Raw genomic sequence first — 18,969 nt, 5'->3', positions numbered from 1 at the left:
GCCGTGCCCCTCGCTCTGCCCACAGCGCAGCCCGGGCTCCGGCTTCCCCGGCAGCTCACCACTGGGGAGCGAGGAGGCAAGTGTCAAATCCCAGGAGATTCCCCTGGAGGCAAGTGTCAAATCCCAGGAGATTCCCCTGGGACAAGAGGTGAGGGCCCCGCCAGCGCCTGTGGAGGAGCCCACCTTGGTGCCCTGGGTCCGCACCCGCCAGCCGGTCCCCGTGGGCTTTGCTGCAGCTCTTCCCGTGCGCTCTGTTTTGCTGCTGCTCTCCTTGCATCCTCGCCTGCCTTTCTCCAGCTCCTTCCCATCGGGCTTGGAAAGAAAACCGCCGAGGAAGGTGATTCTCCGCCTTGCCCCGGCATCTCTTGCAGCCYGAAAGTTCTTTAGCGGGCTCGTTACATTTTCTTTGCACATACAGGAGCCCGAAGGTTTGAAGAGATAATGTTAATCAGGAAGAAATCCTTAATCACATCTGGGTGGGTTAGTGAAGTCTCCGAGCTTCGCGGACTCCGCAGYGGAGGCTCGTGTTGAAGTTTTACTGTGCGGTGCAAATGAGAACAGGGTGGGAGGGCAAGGGGGAGGAGGAAGCTTCGCTTCTCCATGCCCAGAAGCTGGATGAAACCCTGCGAAAGGAGGAACTGCTGCACTCTGCCTGTGACATTCAGGAGAAGGTCGTGTGCCACTTCAGGCTGACACAGAGCAATGACTCACTGTCCTTGTGTTTCCATAAAAAAAAAAAAGGAAAAATACTAATCCAGGAGTTTCATTCTAACTTTTTCTGTTTTTAAGGGGGAAAAATCCCCCAATTTTATGTAGTATTCTCTTAGCCTCTTACTTCTTTACTTCTTTGTGTTTCTACAGTGACGGGGAGCGTAAGGAAAAGATTGGATCATGTCGGAGTTCTGGCTAATTTCTGCTCCAGGAGACAAAACAAATCTGCAGGCTTGGGAGAGGATGAACACAGTGACKTCTAAATCCAACCTGTCCAGCAACAGCAAATTCCATATTCCAGACTTAAAGGTAAAARAGTTTGGCAAAAGGGCTTGGATGTGGGCAGCGCAGCAACCTCAGCCAGGGGTAATGTGTTTTTCAGATGAATTTAGGATTTCTCTTTTGAGATAATATGCACAGAGTGGAAGAGGCTTGCAATTACAGGGTGAATTACAGTCAGCTGAAAAGCTCAAAGCAGAAAAGTCAGTCTGGCTGGGGGTTTTGTTGCCTGGAGAGGACATAGGTATAAAGAGTGAAGTAACTGATCTATTTTACTATTTACTCCCAGTCATGAAAGCCATATAACMTTGTACATCTTGGATCAGTAATATAAAGGGAGTAGTTAAGGATCTAGAACTGTATTGGTGAGACTGCTGGCGGGGAAGACAGTTCTTACAATTCATATTACTCCATGGGAAGTGGAGGTGTGTGCATATTCAGCTTTATGACCAGTTGTCATATAAATAGGAATATTATTAATCCAGAATTTCCACATTGCTTTGCATTATTTAATCCTAATTTTAAAAGTTGTGCAATTTACTTTTATTTCAGTTATGAGTATGAAAAATCCAAATATGCTGCATTAAATTCAGTAGAGCTACAACAGATAATTTGGTTCTGCAGGGAGTTGCCATCACCTGTCACTCGCAAACATCCAGGATCTGCCTTAATCTGAAAACGTGGCTGAAAAATAACTTAAATTCTTAAAATGACATAATGTGCAAGTGAAATAGGAGTGGGGCCTGTTTGCAAATAACAGTTCTCACATGAATGCTGCAGACTGGATATGTTGTATTTTACCTGTGCGTCTGAGGTAGCTGTGATTTTCCCATCTATGGGCTTTGCCCAACTAGTGTTGGAGTCAGTTCATAAATGCCAAAGGAAGTAAAGCATTTGCAGCACCTGACAATACAGCCCTTCCCGTTTTGCTAATTGCCCTCTGTAAAATTTATTTCAACTCCTCCTCTCCTTCAGCTTGACCTTTTGTATAGTCTGCCACATGCAGTTGGCAACCTTACGAGAAGAGATTCAGTAATGGATTGGGATATCGTAAATGCAGGACAGAGGATCCTGCAAAAGCAGATATGGGACTTGGAGGAAATGGCTTTTATGGGAGACTTAGCCCTTGGTAATAGAAAAGAACAGTCAAAGAGCCTCTGTGGAATAAGTATTGCTTCCCTTGGTTCTCTCTGTCAGATTTGTGTGTGTATATATATAGTGCGTGTGCATTTATTTTTAATATTTTATGAGGTAAAAGACCCATTTATGCTACTTGATGATTCAGGAATGAAAAATAGGAAGGAAAACTCTGATGCATGAACTTGAGACTATATATACAGTTTTTCCTTTATTGGAAAAAGGCTTTTTATGCCCTGAGTCTTGGGAAAAGGAATGGCTACTATTTTCCATTAAATAAATAAAGGTCTACTAAACTTGCTGAATTCATAAATGCTAAATAAAAGTCAGTGTACTTAAGACTCTGCCAACTGAGACTTTTCACCATCTTTTTTGCATTTTTTACCTATTTCTCATGTTTTGTTCAGGTTGGGACCCTGGATGCTCTTGTTGGACTCTCAGACGAGTTGGGAAAACTTGATAGCTTTGCTGAAAGGTAAAATAGATCTTATTTACTACATACAAATGAGAAACAGCCTTTTGTTTTTATAGGATGGCCTGTCCTTGTGCTCACCTTGGCCTGACTCAGTTTAGCCCAGACTGTAACTCAACTGAAGTGGACAGGATTTGTTTAGTGCCTGTGTTGATTATTGTAGAATCATCACAAATGAAGGACTATTCATTAAAATCTGGCTGAATAAAGTCAGAGCAGTTTTATTTGCACCATGGTCCGTTTGAGTGGCAGTTCCAAGGAAGTTGTTTTGTGGAGAGAAGCAGATAGATAGATTTTTTTTTTTTTTTTTTTTTTTGATGAATAATGTCCCTCTCACCTGAGATTAATACAGGAGCGTTTAGAGATGAGCTTTATTTTCTTTATCCATTTTTTTCTTTTTCTGGAATATTCCTCGAGATATTTATGCCCTTTCTCAAGCAGATACAGGAGTTCTAAGGAAGAAGTCCTTCTGAGAGCAATCTGGAGCTCTCTCTCCATGTTTTTAAACTCCCTGAAAGGCAGAATATTGACTCACATTGTGTCTAGTGAACTCATGCACTGACTCACATGATTTCCATGCTGATCATGGCCCACTTTGCCTTTTAGACCAGTCTGAACTGGGTGTACAAAGGACAATATAGTGCAAGAAGCTGAGAAAATGCCTGGTTATAAGATTTTTATGGCACAAAGTATACTTTTTGGAAAAATAAAAGTGCAAGTTGCTTTGTTGTTTTGCTGTAGAAGCACACCTTACGTAGAGACATGGTCTTGCTCACAGAGATGTTAGCTCTAAATTACTGCATTTTTTCCCCTAACCAGGGATGTTTAGAGATTTACTTGCCAAAACATGCTTGATGCTTGCATGGATTTTGTCAGTTGCAAATGGACACAGAACTACTGATTCAAGCTGATTACATCTGTGCTGGCCACTTTGGGCAGAAGTTAAGTTTGGATATTTACTAGGACATTTTTTGACCCTACTGGTACAACAGCAGGGTCAAGGCTGAGTTTGGCTGATGACTTTTAATCTCTTTGGGCTGGACACAATATTGACCTTCATAGAGTTATTTTTTCAGGCTTCTTAGCAGAATTCATCAATAAATCTCTCCTTGCAGTGGCCTTCTCCATCTGATGGGGGAAACCCTGAYCCGAATTCTTTGTAAAGCTGTTCAGGCCTTTGGTTATGAGAGATCGTTCCTGATGGAATGAAGTGGGAATGTGGGTAGGAATGGGGAGAAACAGCACCAATATGARTTAGCTTTCCTAAAAGGAGGCTCTGCCCACGTTAGCAAACCCGGGCAGCTGTGTGATCTGGGTTTGAGGTTTGCAAAAGTCATGCAGAAGTGATTTTCAGAAGGGCATAACTGCCTCTCCGCTTGAGAGGAGTTAGGATAACTGAAAAACTTGCTGTAGGTTGTGTGGTCGGGTTGCTGGCATTTCTAAATGAAATTTCATTTCATTTCTAAATGAAATGTCAGCAGTAGCTGCCTGGGCTCCCTGTCTGTTACCTTAGTCGTAACTTAACGTCCTGGTGCAGTTCCTCCTTCGAGTTGAATGCCAGTTCACTCCACTAATTGTCCCTATAATCCAAGTAATGCTGCTCATCATGTGACATGTGCAAAAAAAACTTTGAGTCTGGCCTTGGCAGAGTAAGTTCCTGTGAAAAGCATTTTTCATATTTGTCTGTTATATCATAAAGCTACGTAATCGAGGGGAAGCAGAGAATTTTAAAAACAGGCAAATGTGTTTGATAAAAATGGGTTGTGATAGAATAAGAGCAGAGAATAATGAACACAAATGTATGAACAGGTAAAGCCCAACAAAGTCCATTTTATGCATTAAATATGTCCCAGGTTTTGGTTATAAGTTGTTATTCAAGGGTTAAAGCGCCCAGCACTTACACTGGGTTAAAGCAAATGCCATGCAGAGGGTTACAAGCCCGTTTGAGTGACCTGGGCAGTTACATTCCTGCTCCTCCGAAATAGCTACCTGCTGAACTGTTGCTAGATAAACAAACTGCCAGGAAAGGCAGGCAGCACTAACCTGTCAGCACTGCCTCCTGCCAGGACAGCAGAGAAGGGGCAAGAGTCTGCAGGGTCTGGTGTTTCCACATACTTTTATTATTTATTTACACAGGGAGCTGGAGTGTTTTTCCGTGTTGCCCTATGGCAGCACAGGGCACCCTGAGGCTCACAGGCCTCCGGGTGGCTCCTGCCCAGGGATTCTCCCAGCTCCTAGGTCTGCAGAGCGGTCTGYTGTGTCCTGGGATCTTAGGCTGGCTGTCTTGGCAGTATCATGGGGCCCTTGCTGATAGTTCTGTTTAAAACACAGTGTCATTTAGAAAGACAGAAAGTCTAACATTCTCTTTCTATCTGTCGTTCTCGCTGTAGTACTTTCACAACAAAAAGGAATGACTCTTTAACAGGATACACAGGTCTGTTTTCACACATTTGATGTTCCTGGGTTTTTATTTCTATTACTCAGCTGCAGTTGAGTTGAAACCCTCTCATCACAGCATAATGTTTGCTCAGGGTGGGATTGTCTCATCTGAGCTTAGAGGTTTAAGAGTCAGTTGCTGCTGCAGCCTGTGGGGCGACGCTGGAGGGTGATGCCCTCTGCAGCCTCAGGTGCCAGGGCGGGACAGGGGGGGTGATTTGCCTRCAGGTGTCTGTGGGTGCTCTGTAGGTATCTGTGGGTGCTCTGTAGGCATCGTGAAGGAGCCGAAGTTCTGCCTGGTGCCCCAGTCACTTGCCCAGCTTCTGAGCTGTGTCTGTCTGGTGCCACAAGACACCTTGTTTAATCCAGGCTTTCTGCCCTTCCTGAAAAGGGAAGGGGGTGACTGAGAGGAGGGGAAGTGAATCCCCCTAAAGAAGTGCAATAGGAAGGAAATTCTCACTGTCAAACCAGAAAACAAAATTGTGTTCCACTAAGTACTTTGTAAGAACTTGATCTTAGTAAGCAATAAAAATGTATGTAGTATTGCATGGAAGAGATCTATTTCAGCCCCTGTTAGCCTGGAGTATTGTGCATAGCCTCTAAACCCTTCTTCAACTCTAGAGTTTTAATTAAGTGTTTCTTTTCTTCTGGTTTCTTCKACAATTATCATGAAACAGAGTATGCAGAAGGCTGACTCTTAATCCTGTGAAAGTCTTGTRCACTATTTGCTTTGGGAAGAGATATTGCCTGGACTATGTTTACAAAGACAGGTGTATCTAGAAATAAGGCATTTAGTTCTGCAATATGCCAGAGGTCATTTCTCATTATTTGAATTACAAACTAAACTGCCTTATTTCAGAAGTATTTTGTTGGGCTATCTCCATGTTAATCAGATAGTTATGGCAACTGTTTTATATTAATTTACTTTCTTCACTAACCAGTTTCTCTTATTGCACCTCCTTATGCTCCTTCAAGCGTAATAAAGAAAATAGCCCAGTACATAGGAGAAGTTATGGAAGACTCAAAAGATAAAGTCCATGAAAATCTTCTGGCCAATGGAGGTAAGTGCTGTGAGTGTGAATACCTTGATGCATGTGAATACCTTGATGCTTGGTTTCTGCTTGTGTTTGCTTCAGAATAAAAACAGGTAGGATCAAAACACATACACATTAGGGAGGACAAACATCAGCAAGACTTTTTATAAACACTTTTAAGAKCCTATATTTTCTCAAAGTTATTAGAGGTTTTGTCCAGTTTTGCTTTGATGCTTTGATCATATTCAATATCCAGTACTCCTTTATGGAAGGAGTTTTTCCCAGCGCCAGACCTGAGGAGTGAAGAAGAAAGCAGAAGATATTCTCCTTCATTCCTAAAGGAATTTAGCCCTTTTTGTGTTGTGTATGGGCTCAGTCACTTAAAAGCCACTTGAAGTCACTTAAAAGTCACTTAAAGACAAATAAAGTTTATTTTGTATGATGGCACGACATCTCTCAAAAACATATTAGCCATTTTCTTTCCCTCCTACAGTGCTAGGGTAGAGCATGTRCTCCTATGGCCATGGGCCTCACTGACATCGCAGGTGGAGGTGTGAGGTGATGACTTTGAAATTTGGAAAACTCCATCTAACAAGTCTCTCTGAATTGATTGTAAGCTGCAAGACCAAAATACTGTGTTAAAAGTCAGTGTTGCAGTAACAAGTGAGGCCTGAGCAGTTCTCTATAGTAATAACTCAGCATATATATATATTTTTTTCTATTAGTAGAAATACCCTGCTGTTCTACAGCAGGCACATGGGCGATGTGCTCCATGCAGCCCTGTACAAGCAGCAGGACATAATTTCTCTGTGGTCTTGCAATAGAAATGCCCTCTCCATAGGCCGTTTTCCCTGGGCAGCCGGGGCTGCACTCCCAAGGCTGTGCCAGAAGCACAGGTTGAACATCTCTCCTGTCACGAGTGAATTCACTTTGGCTTCCCCTGAGAGCTCCTGCCCTGGCTGGCAGAGTTGCAGAGGACAAGAGCACTGGCAGCAGAGGCGCTTCTGACACGATGAAGGGCCGCGGGAGCAGTGCTGCTCTGCTGTATGCACCCTTGCTTCTTTGCCAAGTAGTCAACATGTCTTTTTTTATACCTAATTTTCATGAACGTGTTTCTTTTCTTCATCATTTAGTATGGTCCTGAAGGTCCTGAAAGGAGTTTATGTCAAGAGCAACACATGTCACATGAGAAGTGACAGCCTCCTGTGTGCTCTCTACACATCTCAGTGTGTCTAAGGGCTGCTGAAAAACGTGGTTTTCCACTGCTATCCTGGAAATGCAGAGCCAGACTGGGTGCCCTACGTGTGCTCTTGCAGGCTGCTGAAGTGATGCCTTTAACTGGCAGAGGAAGCAGCTCTGAGTGCACACAGGCTCCATCAGACTCTTAAACGGCCTGTAATGTTGGCCATTATATCGGTATGGGTATCTCGTGGGGAGGAGGTTTTTCTGGAAATGTCCTTCTTGCATGAAATGAGACTGGCATTTGATGAATGCAGCTGCTTGACAGGTACAATAATCCCACTTGTTGTGTTTCAGGGCTAAAGGACAAAATGAAATGTCTAAAAAGTATGTTGAGGATTGGTGGTTGCAGTGTTGYTCCAAGCATGCTGTGTGTGTATTAGTGCTAGAGACGAGTCTTGGTCTGGTTGTAGAGATACAGTGATCAGGTTACGATGGATTTCTCAAGTAACAACCTCGTAGCTTGATCACGATATCCCTATGACTTGAGAAACAACAGGTTTAACTTATTTCCTTTATTTCCTCTTTTTATATTGTTCTATTTTCCTGTCGGCTCTGCATGTGCTGTAACAGAAGGATGTAGAAATTACTTGACTGTACATGTTGCTAATTTCTCTGGTCATCTGAATGATTCATAAGACTTCAACTTTTCAGTTATTTTTGATTTAATTTAAAAAGTGAGTACAGAAGGATTCTCCTAGCGTCAACACTCTTGTAGGGATTCTTCCTCTTCCCCCTTTCTGGTGAGGAAAGGAAGGATCCTAAAATTGAAAACTTCTTTGCAGTTATAAAGACAGAAATGAGATTATAGCATATGACTTCTTGCTGCATAGCTCCATTTCAGCCTATTAAACTATCCATACTCAAATTATAAGTTACCTAATGCAAGTTGTCCCATTTTAGCTCCTTTTGTGTATATTTCCCACAGCAGTTTAGCCCACATACTGCCTAAGGAGAGGATGATGTGTAACAGTTCTGTTAGCTTTTTGTGAAGGAACATGCAAAGTAGCATAAAATGCAGCCTTTTAGTTAAGTGAACACATGTACTACATCTCAGTGGGCCAGAGCTGGAAGCAATCATGTGGAGATGTCTCTTGTATAGAGTGTGTATTTGTGTGTTACTGGAATTTCAGAGTATCACAGCAGCAGGAAATGCTTTCTTGCTCATGATGGAATCAAAAGTGTGAAATGTAAGTAAAGCTTTTCTTCAAGGGGTCACACCAAACTCTGTTCCACTTAAAGTGATGCTAACCCAAAATGATTTTAACAAACAGTGGAAAAATTCTATTCTTTATGATAAGCTAAAGACCTGAATGAAAGCAAACTGAGAGGCAAACCAGTTGGAGGAATAAGAGGTTTGCAGAAATTAAAATAGCCTTGTTAAAATGCCYTGTTAAATGGTGAGTAAATCAGAGCTAAGGTTTCAGGTTGTGGGAGCAGGGAGACGCACACACATCCTCTCTTGGATGGATAGTTAGGAAATGCAGTTGAGAAGTGATAGACTCCGTGCAGGAAGGGAGGCCATTCCAGGAGCATCAGGGCTCTCCAACAGCCCTGATGGGCGTTTTAAGCCCCGTTCTGTYGGCGTGTTGCCCCAGGGAGGCCTGTGGCAGCGCCGAGATGAGGCTGCTCGGGCTCCTGCAGCGCTGCGGGGCCCAGGGGTTAACTCGTGCACTGGGCCGAGGTGTCGCGCGGGGCCTGACGTCTGTATGCTGGCATGGAAGACATGCAAGGGCAGAAGGGGCATGTGTGTGTCTGCAGGGAGCTTCCCTATCTCCTCTCCTATAAATAGGTCAGGGCCTGTCTTCAAAGGCCCAGCGTGTGAATGCAGGGTTCTCCTGCACAGCCGTGCGATGCGTGCAAAGGTTTTGTTCCCATTGGATTTGGCAAAGGCTGAGGAGGAAAGCTTAGAAGGGAGGCAGCAGTGTGAAATCCTTTAGTCATATCTGTATCATGTCCCTCACCCTTGAAAAAAGGCACCCCCAGAACTGTTGCATGAAGATGACTGAAAGCATAATGGTGAAAATGCTCCCGTTATCTTTGCCCTCAAGTTTTTCTGATCCTCTCTCTCCAGAAAGTGTGAGCAAAGGCCCCCACAAAACTGTGCATGCTGTGGCTGTGGCAGAGCTCGGAAATTTTGTCCCTGTCCCACATGGTCTCCATGCAGGAGACTCTGCTGCTCCCTCAAGGGAGCAGGGATGCTGATTCCTGCATCTCCTGTGGGGTGGATGTGTGGGAAGCTCACCTGGCTGTCTGGCTTCAAAGAAAGAGGGGGAGAGCTCAGTCACACCAGTGCTCTCTGCCTCCTGCCCAGGGGCATCCTTTGATAAGGAGCCCGTGTCCCGCTAACATAAGACTTTCCGTACCTTGGAAATCTAATAGGGTAAGCTGACTCTGTTGTAGGGTGAGAGAAGCCCATGGAAAGGATAGTGCTCTGCTGCCAAGGGTGTTGGGTATCACACCACGCTGCAGTACCCTCAGCTGGCAGTGTGGCAATGAGACGACTTCCACATTCCCTTTCACATAACATTCACTTCATAAAATGTGTCCCGTGCCCTGGAAGACCATCCACAGGAAATCACACGCAGTCCTTGCTGCGAATACGAGCCAACCCCTTGGACAAGGGAGTGGTAACCTCATGGGCCTGCTCTTACTGAGCACCTCSAGCTCCATTTGCTCCCTGTTTCCCCAGGGCCGTTTCCCAGATACTCTCCATGAGACCCTCTTGATCTGGACGCAAGTCTGCCCTTTGGGGTGGGCATCTCCTGCCTTTCCAAGCCTTCCTAACCTGCAGGGCCATGTTGCAGCCTCTGCTTGTTGTGTCAGGATTTGTGAGCTTACCCCATCCTATAAAGTTGCTCCAAACCAGTCTAGGAGTGTGKGGGGGATCCTAAGGGATCCTGAGCTCAGTTAAGACAAAGAGCTGTCTAGTTGCMTGAGCTGTTAGGGGAGAATTTCTGTTAATACCGTAATACTACAAAGCCTTAATGTTTTCTGATACTAGGGAGCCTTGGTCTTCAAATGAAATCTAGCAGCCAGAGCCTGTTCTGGGAGCCTGAGCATCGTTTCCCTCTATTCTGGGAAGAAGCCAGAGTGCTTAGTGGTCCAAGACTGACTTGTTTTGTGAGGCTACCCTCTTAACATCTTGCATCAAGCTCTTAGCAAYCCTGAATATTACAGGAGGAGCTTGGCCCAAAGTATTTTTCCAACAGCTCTAGCTGGGCTTAAATTCAAGCGTGCTGAATCCTTCATCAAGACTGAAGTGTGTTACGTGAGCCTGTTTCTGCAGCGGAGATCAGGTGCACGTGGCTTTGCCCTGCTGCTAGAACCAACTTTGCGGTGTCAGCGTTAACAGTGTTTGTAGTGCAAAAAAAAAAAAAAATAGATTCTGCTATGGCTTTTTTCAGGTTTGAAATAACATTTGTGTGTTTTTGATCAGGATCAAATTTCTGTGAGGATTCAGAGATAGATTTCTGGTTGAAATACACCTCTAATSTTAATTAAAGTTATATCTAGGCTACAGGTGGGATTGCTACCCCAGAGTAACTTGCATGCTCTAACACATTTCTTTATATTTTCAGTTGATCTAATTAGCTATCTGACCCGATTTGAGTGGGACATGGCCAAATATCCCATAAAGCAGCCACTGAAGAATATTTCAGAAGCATTAGCAAAGGTAAATTGTACTCTTAAATTTAAAAAATGTACCAAAATGGAGAATCGTGTCTTTCTGAAGTTTTTGGGCTCCTCTCATGAGATTCAATGAGAATTTTGCCTTTGGTTTGGGCAGGATCAGCCTCAGAAACACACATTCTGTGTCAAAGCTGTTGGTGTTATTTTAATTAATACTGTAGTAATACTGATCTATTGAATCCTCTCCATACATGACACTTTGTAGATTTTGAGCTGCTTTCTGCACTTTTATCCCTTTATTGCAATATTGTATTATTTTCCCTACTGGAGTTCTCTTGCAAACTTTTTGGCTTTATGTTAAATCAAACCCATTGAAAATTGGATGACTTTTTTGCACTCTCAGCACGTTGAGGAAGGAATGATCTGTTGGTCCAAAGAGKTAACATATGAAACAATTAACTTGCTCCTCTAGGTACAACTGTAATACCTGTAGTTACAGCTGATTGAATCCTACTTTCTAAAGATGTCTTTGCCATAGGGGAACTTGGTGGAGCCTAGATACGGTCTGGGCTGCCTCTTGGCCATAACCAGGTTGTCCTACAAGGRCAACCTTTCTTCATCCTTCCTTTCTTCACAGTGTGGAGGTAGAGGGAGGAGGGTGAGAACAACACACTCCAAGCACCTCGTTGAATGGCTTTTTTTTTTTAACTTTATTTCTAGCAAATCACTCAGATAGAAGCAGACCTGAAGACCCGAGCAGCTGCATACAACAACATTAAAGGAAATTTGCAAAGCCTGGAAAAAAAAACTGTGTATGTACCACACGTGCCTGCTCCATCCCCACTGCCTGAGCTGAGTTCAGCGCGTGGCCACGTTCGTTTCTTTTCGTTCACATTCACAGTCCATGGGTGTTGTGATGGGAACAAAGAGCCTGGCCTTGGGATGTGCTAACYGAACCCTGAGGAGAGATGGGAATTAGGGGAAGCTGCTGATCAGCATGTCTTAAAATCAGCTTGAGGGAGGCTGCAGTCCTTAACAGGATTTTAGCAGCAGTTTAAACAGATGGGCTTGGGCAAGAGTGACAAGCAACTGCTCYTGTGTTGTTCTGATGGGATTTCAGGGAGGCAGAAAGCAGATCAACTGAGTCAACCGGTGAATTCCTTTGCAGCTCCRAGCTTGTTCCCTCCAGGAGCTCTGYAAATGCAGTTTGGATAAGCCACCTCTACAGTATCCCAGGCAAAGGCYGTACTTCCCTGCTGTGCCTGCCACRGGAGCAACCCACTGAGTTTTTCTTCTCTCTGTTTCATTCTGTTAGTGGGAGCAATGCTCGCTCCCAAAGGTTTCCTTTCCTCTCTTCAGTTGCTGATGCTCTTTACCTGCTTACCTGTTATCTGGATTTTCTCCAGGCTGTCACTGGGGAGAATAGTAAGTTCCCATACTGTTCCTGTAAGTAGTAACTGTAGATCAGCTTGGAAGGAGCTGTGCAAGCCCTCATCCAATGCATGCTCATGTGAGCCATGATTTCCTGCACAGGTCTGTGATCCGGGCAGCGTGTGTTGGTCCCTGCCTTGCTGGTGCTGCAGGCAGCCCTTATATCCCCAGCCCGGGAAACCAGCCCTTATATCCCCAGCCCACTCCTGCAATTCCCACGGCAGCTTTAGGCACCTGCAGAGAGGCAAGGGGTCGGTGCGGGAGGGTGCAAAGCGCCGGCCCTGGGCCCTGCCTCTCTCTCAGTGCTCTCTGCCTCCAAGCGCTGGCTTCTCCAGCCTGAGCTTGTGCCAGCTGGCCTGGGCTTAACAAGCCCCTAATGAGATGGTTCTGCAYGGTTAATTATTGCTCAGAGCGGCACTGACAACCAAGAGCCGATCGTTGCTGGCTCCGCCGAGGGCGGGAGGACGGGGATGCCAGAGCTGCCGGGCATCGGCGGCGGGCGCGCGGCTCCAGCGGGACGCAGCTAAACGGACAAGGGCTGCGAGCAGAGGCCCCGCCGGGGCGCCCTGTGTGGCCGCTGCCGCCCACGCGGCTCCACGGGCGTCTCCGCGCGGCCCTCGGCCGGAGCCGGCGCCTCCGTGCGGCCCTCAGCCGCTGCCGCCTCACGCGGCTCCATGGCCGCCCTGCGGGCGCCGCTCCATGGCCGCCCTGCGGGCGCCTCCGTGAGGCCCTCGGCCCCGCAGGCCCCGGGTGCTGCCGACCCGGATGGCGCCAACTGCCATCTGCTGCTGCCGTGGAAGGGCAGGGGCCTCCAGCGAGGAGGTGGCGATGACGGAGAGAGGAGCGATCGCTGCAGACAGGCSCTTCTCCAGCATCTGTGGCCTTGCTATGAAAGCAATAGCAGCACAATAAGGATAACTTTGCATAGAGGAAGGGCACAAACTGGCCTAGTGCTGCTGGCCAATGTTCTTGCAATAACTTAATTGATTGTTTTCTTCTTTTTAATTGCAGTAAGACTAAATAAATGGCCGTTCTAGATGTGAAGACATGACCTTTAGCCACCGCCTTCCTCATGTTCCCCTTCCCCAGGAAATGCTGCTGCCTGCAGTGCCGAATCCCCGTGTGCTGCTGTTGGGCTCCTGCTGATGGGATTTTCTCTTTGCCTTGTTCACTGTAGGGGAAATCTGCTGACCCGGACCCTTGCAGACGTTGTGCGTAAGGAAGACTTTGTTCTGAATTCCGASTACCTTATCACGCTCCTAGTCGTAGTGCCAAAGTAAGGCTATAGCGTGTGCACGTGTGTGCAAGCGTGGTGTTGAGTGTCAGACCTAAACACTAGATGGGAACAGTATTGACTTTGCAGTGTGGCTTCTCAAACAGCCTCCTGGTGGGATTAAAAACAAACAAACAAACAAACAGAAAACACAAAAAAGGAAAGGGGAGATCTTTGCTGGAGTTTAGCCCGTGTATGAAGGTGCTCACAGAGCCGCTGCCAGTGCTGTGTTCCTAAATGCCTGCACGTGGGATGGCTGCCTTTGCCTGCAGTGGCAAAGCTATGGGCTGTTCTTTCATAGAAGCCTCCACAAAACTCAGCAGGGCTCTTTGAGACCACACATGCACACAGCACCATCTCTCTTCCATCTGCAAAAACATGGTTAAAAAGCTGAGGTAAGTTCTTGAGGTTTTCATCTACGTACATTCATCTTCTTTCAGATTTTCCCTCTGAACGGATAACACTTGGTTTGCAATCCCGTACGCTTTTCTCCACACCTTTTCTCCCAGTGCCAGCACTTCCCACATTTCCCTGGAGCAGGAGATGAGCCCTGAGGCCCCGAGCAGCACCTGCTGCTTGAGCCAAGGCTCAGCTCTGAGGAAAATGTTCACAGCTTGGGCCCAGCTGGACAGGAGAGGGTGGAAGAGGTAGGGCCTTTATCCCACAGCCCAACCTGAAGAGCCCCACTCTCCTGCCCCAAGCCATTARCTCACTCAACTGCACCTATCAATGCATTTGCTTCCTAGTTCACTGCAGTTACTGACTCTGCTTTGTTCTGTGTTGCCCCAAGGTCAAGCTATGTGCAGTGGCAGAAGACCTATGAGTCCCTCTCTGACATGGTTGTGCCTCGCTCCACAAAGTAAGTCAAGTTCCAAATTAAGCTYCCAGTTTGCTCCAGAGATCCTTCCCGAATTTGAGTTCCACAAATTACTGGACCCTGGAGGCAATAATGATCTAACACGTGGGTTCCATGTTAACATATAGATTTGTCCAGTCTCATTTCTGCTGCAACCGTGACTGAAATAGGAAGTTGCTCATCTGAAGGTTGCTAGAGGTGTTTTCCAATTAGTTTCTTGTTCCTTTTTCCAGTAATCTAGYTCTGTCTCCCTTCAGTAGTCACCCCAAAAATGAACCCGGTTCTTTGCCTTTTGTGAAAAACAGCCAAACAGCATGTTACAGCAATCCAGACAGAATTCAGACCTGCAGAAACACCTACAACTTGATGGAAACCACTTCAACAGAGACCAAACACTGTCCTTGAATTTTTAATTGCTTTTTCCTGTAGAAAGATTAATTCAATTTCCAAACTGTTACCTGTATCAGYAAATGCTACATTAACCCTTACAGTTTCAACTGGACTGAAAACTCTGTATTGGAAATTAAATATTCTCCTACTCTGATCAAAATAAATAATGAGGTAAAATCCAGGCCATAAGACTTGTCAGTAATATTATCTGAATTGGAAGATACAGAAAACATAGAGGGAGAACAGGAGGTACACATCTTTGTACACATCAGTGTACAAAGAGTTCAAGAAATTAGTCACTGATATTTAGACTTGAAATCCTGTAGCTGAAGGTAGTAAAGTCTTTTGCTCCCTATTTCAGTCACAGCAGGTCTTGAAAARCAGAGTATCATTCACTAGCATAAATGATAAAAAAGAACTGCAGAAGGACAATGTGGAGAAGATATGGGGGCTTTGTCATGCCRGATCACACCAGTGGGTTTCCCTTTGCAGAATGATTGCTGAAGATGCAGAGGGAGGACTCTTCACAGTGACGCTCTTTAGGAAGGTGATGGATGACTTCAAGGCTAAAGCCAGAGAGAACAGGTAATGGTCCTGAGTGCTCCACAGGCCAGGCTGGCAGGCAGGTGTTCCTTGGGCCTGTTCCTTGGGCAGTACAAACACATTTTTGTTTAAAGGTGCTCTGCTCCTGAGGCTGCTACTGGCCCTAAAAACCCAGAAAACAAGAGGGGAAGGCACCAGGACAGTGTATACAGTGAATTCATTCTTCAAGCCCCAACTTTGGGTCCTGACATTGTTCTTCCTGCTGTCTTGCTGCGGAGCAGCCAGCAGATTCATTMTTGCTTTCTAGTGGTAACTTCAGCTCTCACCTCCTCCACTTTAAATGGTTAAATGGCCAGCAGTTTCCAAGAACCYCACACATGCTTCTCCAGGGGCAAAAGAAATGGGTGAAAATGAAGAAATGGGTGTGCAGATTGCATAGAAAGCAGGTTGCGAGAACAAATGTCCTTCAATTACAGGTTCATGGTTCGAGAATTTTATTTTGATGAGAAAGAACTGCGATGTGAGAAAGAAGAGCTGATGAAATTAGCCTCCGATAAGAAGCAGCAGTACGTAAGTAGCGCACGAGGTTGATGACCCAATGCCCGGCTGCCTGAGAATTAGCTCGGCAACTCACTGTGGTTTTAGTGGTGGCACCTGTGGAACCCCTTCTCACAGCAAAGAGGTCGCAGCGTCGCTGTGTGTGCTCCCATAGGGCCCCTTACTGCGCTGGCTCAAAGTGAACTTCAGTGAAGCATTCGTGGCTTGGATCCATGTGAAGGCCCTGAGAGTCTTTGTTGAGTCTGTGCTGAGGTAAGCGGGTRAACCTGGCAGAGATTCCTGCAGAAGTCGAAATGCACGGCCCGCTCGTGGGTGGGAGCATCCCCGTTACAAACCTGCTCCCAGGAGCTCACAGGAGACCACAGAGGTGGCCAAGAAAGAAGGTGGTTTCATATGTTGACAAACACAGTTCTTTAGGAGCAGTGTCAGTGAAGGTGGAAACAGAAGGGTACTGTTTAGTCCCCCCTATAGCTTCAAAAAGAAGATGCTTTTAGGACAGGAGGCCTCACCACAGCACTGAGCTTCTGTGATGCAGAAATGCCCAGCTGGAGAGCAGGGAGCTGGGAGAGGGYGGGAGGGGAGAGGAGCCTCCGTGCGTTCGTGTGTTTCAAGGTACGGCCTCCCAGTGAATTTCCAGGCGATGCTGCTGCAGCCCAACAGGAAGTCTGTGAAGCGCCTCCGGGATATCCTGAACGTGGTCTTCAAACACCTGGATGAAGTCGCAGCAGCAAGTATCATGGATGTAGGTATTTTGACCACAGCTGYACTCGCTGTCGCTTCTCACAGCGTAGTCAAATGAACCCGTACATAATTGAGGAGCTAGAACAAGCACCTCCTGGCACCTTGCAGCGCCAGGTCCCTGGATGCAGCTCCACTTACCATGGGTGGTTATGGAGTGGATGAGGAACACGGAGTCGCAGACAGTTGATACTTCAAAGTATCTGAGGTTTACAGCTAGATCCATTCAAGCATGGCAGCTTGTCTGGGTTAAAAGCTTGTATTGTCTATGAGTGCAAGCAGCAGAAAGGCATCCAGAGACACGAAGGGTCTGTGGGACCTTGCTGCTCTGCAGACCTGTCCTAGATGCCTCAGTGAGGACCTGAGCAGGCTGCAGAGCTTCCTTTTCCCTCCCTGCATCTCCCGTGCACAGCAGGTCACCCCGTCAGGATAAACCCTCAGTCCCAGCAGCTTAGAACAGGCAGGCACGAGACCAGCAACGCATGGCGGGCGGACAGCACAACCGCGGGTGAATTCCCRATGCCAAAAGCACTAGAATAAAGTGCTAGTCAGTCATAAACATGGATGACACCAAGCTGGGTGGARTGGCCGACACTCCGGAGGGCTGTRCTGCCATCCAGAGGGACCTGGACAGGCTGGAGAGTTGGGCAGAGAGGAACCTCATGAGGTTCAACWAGGRSAAGTGCAGGGTCCTGCAYCTGGGKAGGAATAACCCCAGGCACCAGTACAGATTAGGGGTCGACCTGCTGGAAAGCTGCTCCACGGAGAGGGGACCTGGGAGTCCTGGTTGACACCAAGTTAACCATGAGTGAGCAGTGTGCCCTCGTGGCCAAGAAGAGCAATGGGATCCTGGCTGCATCAGGAGGAGTGTTGCCAGCAGGTCAAGGGAGGGGATCCTGCCCCTCTCCTCAGCTCTGGTGAGGCCGCACCTGGAGTATTGGGGRCAGCTCTGGGCTTCCCAGTATAAAAGGGATGTGAAGCTCCTAGAGAGGGTCCAGCGGAGGGCAACCAAGATGATTAAGGGAATGGAACATCTCTCGTATGAGGAGAGACTGAGTTGGGCCTGTTTTCTCTGGAGAAGAGAAGGCTGAGAGGGGATATGATTAACATGTAGAAGTTCATGAAGGGAGAATGCAGGGAGGAAGGGGACAAACTCTTCTCATTGGTGGCCAGTGATCAGACAAGGGGCAGTGGATACAAGTTGAAACACAGGCAGTTCCATCTSCAKGTGAGGAGGACCTTCATTCCTGTGAGGGTGCCAGAGCCCTGGAACAGGCTGCCCAGGGAGGTTGTGGAGTCTCCTACTCTGGAGGTCTTCAAAACCCGCCTGGATGCCGTCCTGTGCCACATGCTGTAGGTGTGCCTGCTTGAGCAGGAAGGTTGGACTGGATGATCGCTAGAGGTCCCTTCCAACCTTTAAGATTCTGTGATTCTGTGATAAACACCAAGCAACCACCCCATGCAGCTGGGAGCCAAGCACTAGGCAAACACGAAGCACTAAATATGAGAATCCCTACCCAAGGGTGTGCCAAAGTAGTTTGGGGAGCAGTTGGTTTCCCGCTGCTGAGGGAGCACTGCCTGCTTTTCCAGCCCGGTATGGACATCCCTGGTTTACAGCTGAGCAACCAGGAGTATTATCCATACGTCTACTTCAAGATCGACCTCAGCCTCCTCGACTGCAGCTAGAGAACTGCCYGAGCTTCACCTAGACCCTGATGCTACAGGAAAATGAAGCTTCTGCTGCTGCTGAAATGGAAAATAAAATGCAGGTTTCTCCATAGCAGGATAACTATGTATAAATTTTCCTAACACATCCAGTAATTTAAAACAACTGCARTGTGAGTGCTTCTGGTTCATGGATTTCAGAAAACACTGCAGAAGCCAGCAGCACTGTGGTGGTATTTATTGCTTGTGTTGTGGGGGGYGAGTTACAAACATGGAGTCTTGAGTGGGCTTGGAATAAAATGCACTTTAAAAAACRTGGTGGCTGATGGCTCTGCTGGGTGTGCACAGTCCTGGCTTCGTAAACAAGGGCKTAAAAACAGAAGTAGAGAGCACCTGAGCAGAGCCCTAAGCTATCATCTTAAAACAGTTAAGAAGTCAGACAGTCCGAGTCTGTACCTTATTGTAAGGCTATCCTGGCCCTGACTACTCTTTAGTTTTTGCCAGGATTTTTCCCTTAAAACATCTCTGGGAGTTTGCCTGCTGGGAGAGCTCAATCAAATTGAGCTCAAATGTA

The 18,969-nt window shown here is 46.6% G+C and overlaps 1 protein-coding gene across 1 annotated transcript; it reads left to right on the top strand.

Moving 5' to 3' along the window:
- Window positions 1-281: 281 nt before the first annotated feature.
- Window positions 282-18,479, top strand: ATP6V1C2 (ATPase H+ transporting V1 subunit C2). Its single transcript, XM_026037093.1, has 13 exons — window positions 282-337; window positions 862-1,020; window positions 2,535-2,602; window positions 6,011-6,096; window positions 10,890-10,984; window positions 11,662-11,753; window positions 13,550-13,648; window positions 14,436-14,504; window positions 15,384-15,476; window positions 15,911-16,004; window positions 16,147-16,244; window positions 16,605-16,734; window positions 18,321-18,479. The coding sequence occupies exons 2-13, from the start codon at window positions 892-894 to the stop codon at window positions 18,414-18,416; spliced, it is 1,149 nt and encodes a 382-aa protein (XP_025892878.1). The 5' UTR covers window positions 282-337; window positions 862-891; the 3' UTR covers window positions 18,417-18,479.
- Window positions 18,480-18,969: the final 490 nt, after the last annotated feature.

The sequence above is a fragment of the Nothoprocta perdicaria genome, unplaced genomic scaffold (genome assembly GCF_003342845.1).
Source record: "Nothoprocta perdicaria isolate Ctin4 unplaced genomic scaffold, notPer1 scaffold_19, whole genome shotgun sequence".
NCBI classification, from domain to species: domain Eukaryota; kingdom Metazoa; phylum Chordata; class Aves; order Tinamiformes; family Tinamidae; genus Nothoprocta; species Nothoprocta perdicaria.
This window is presented reverse-complemented; position numbering and strand designations above follow the sequence as displayed.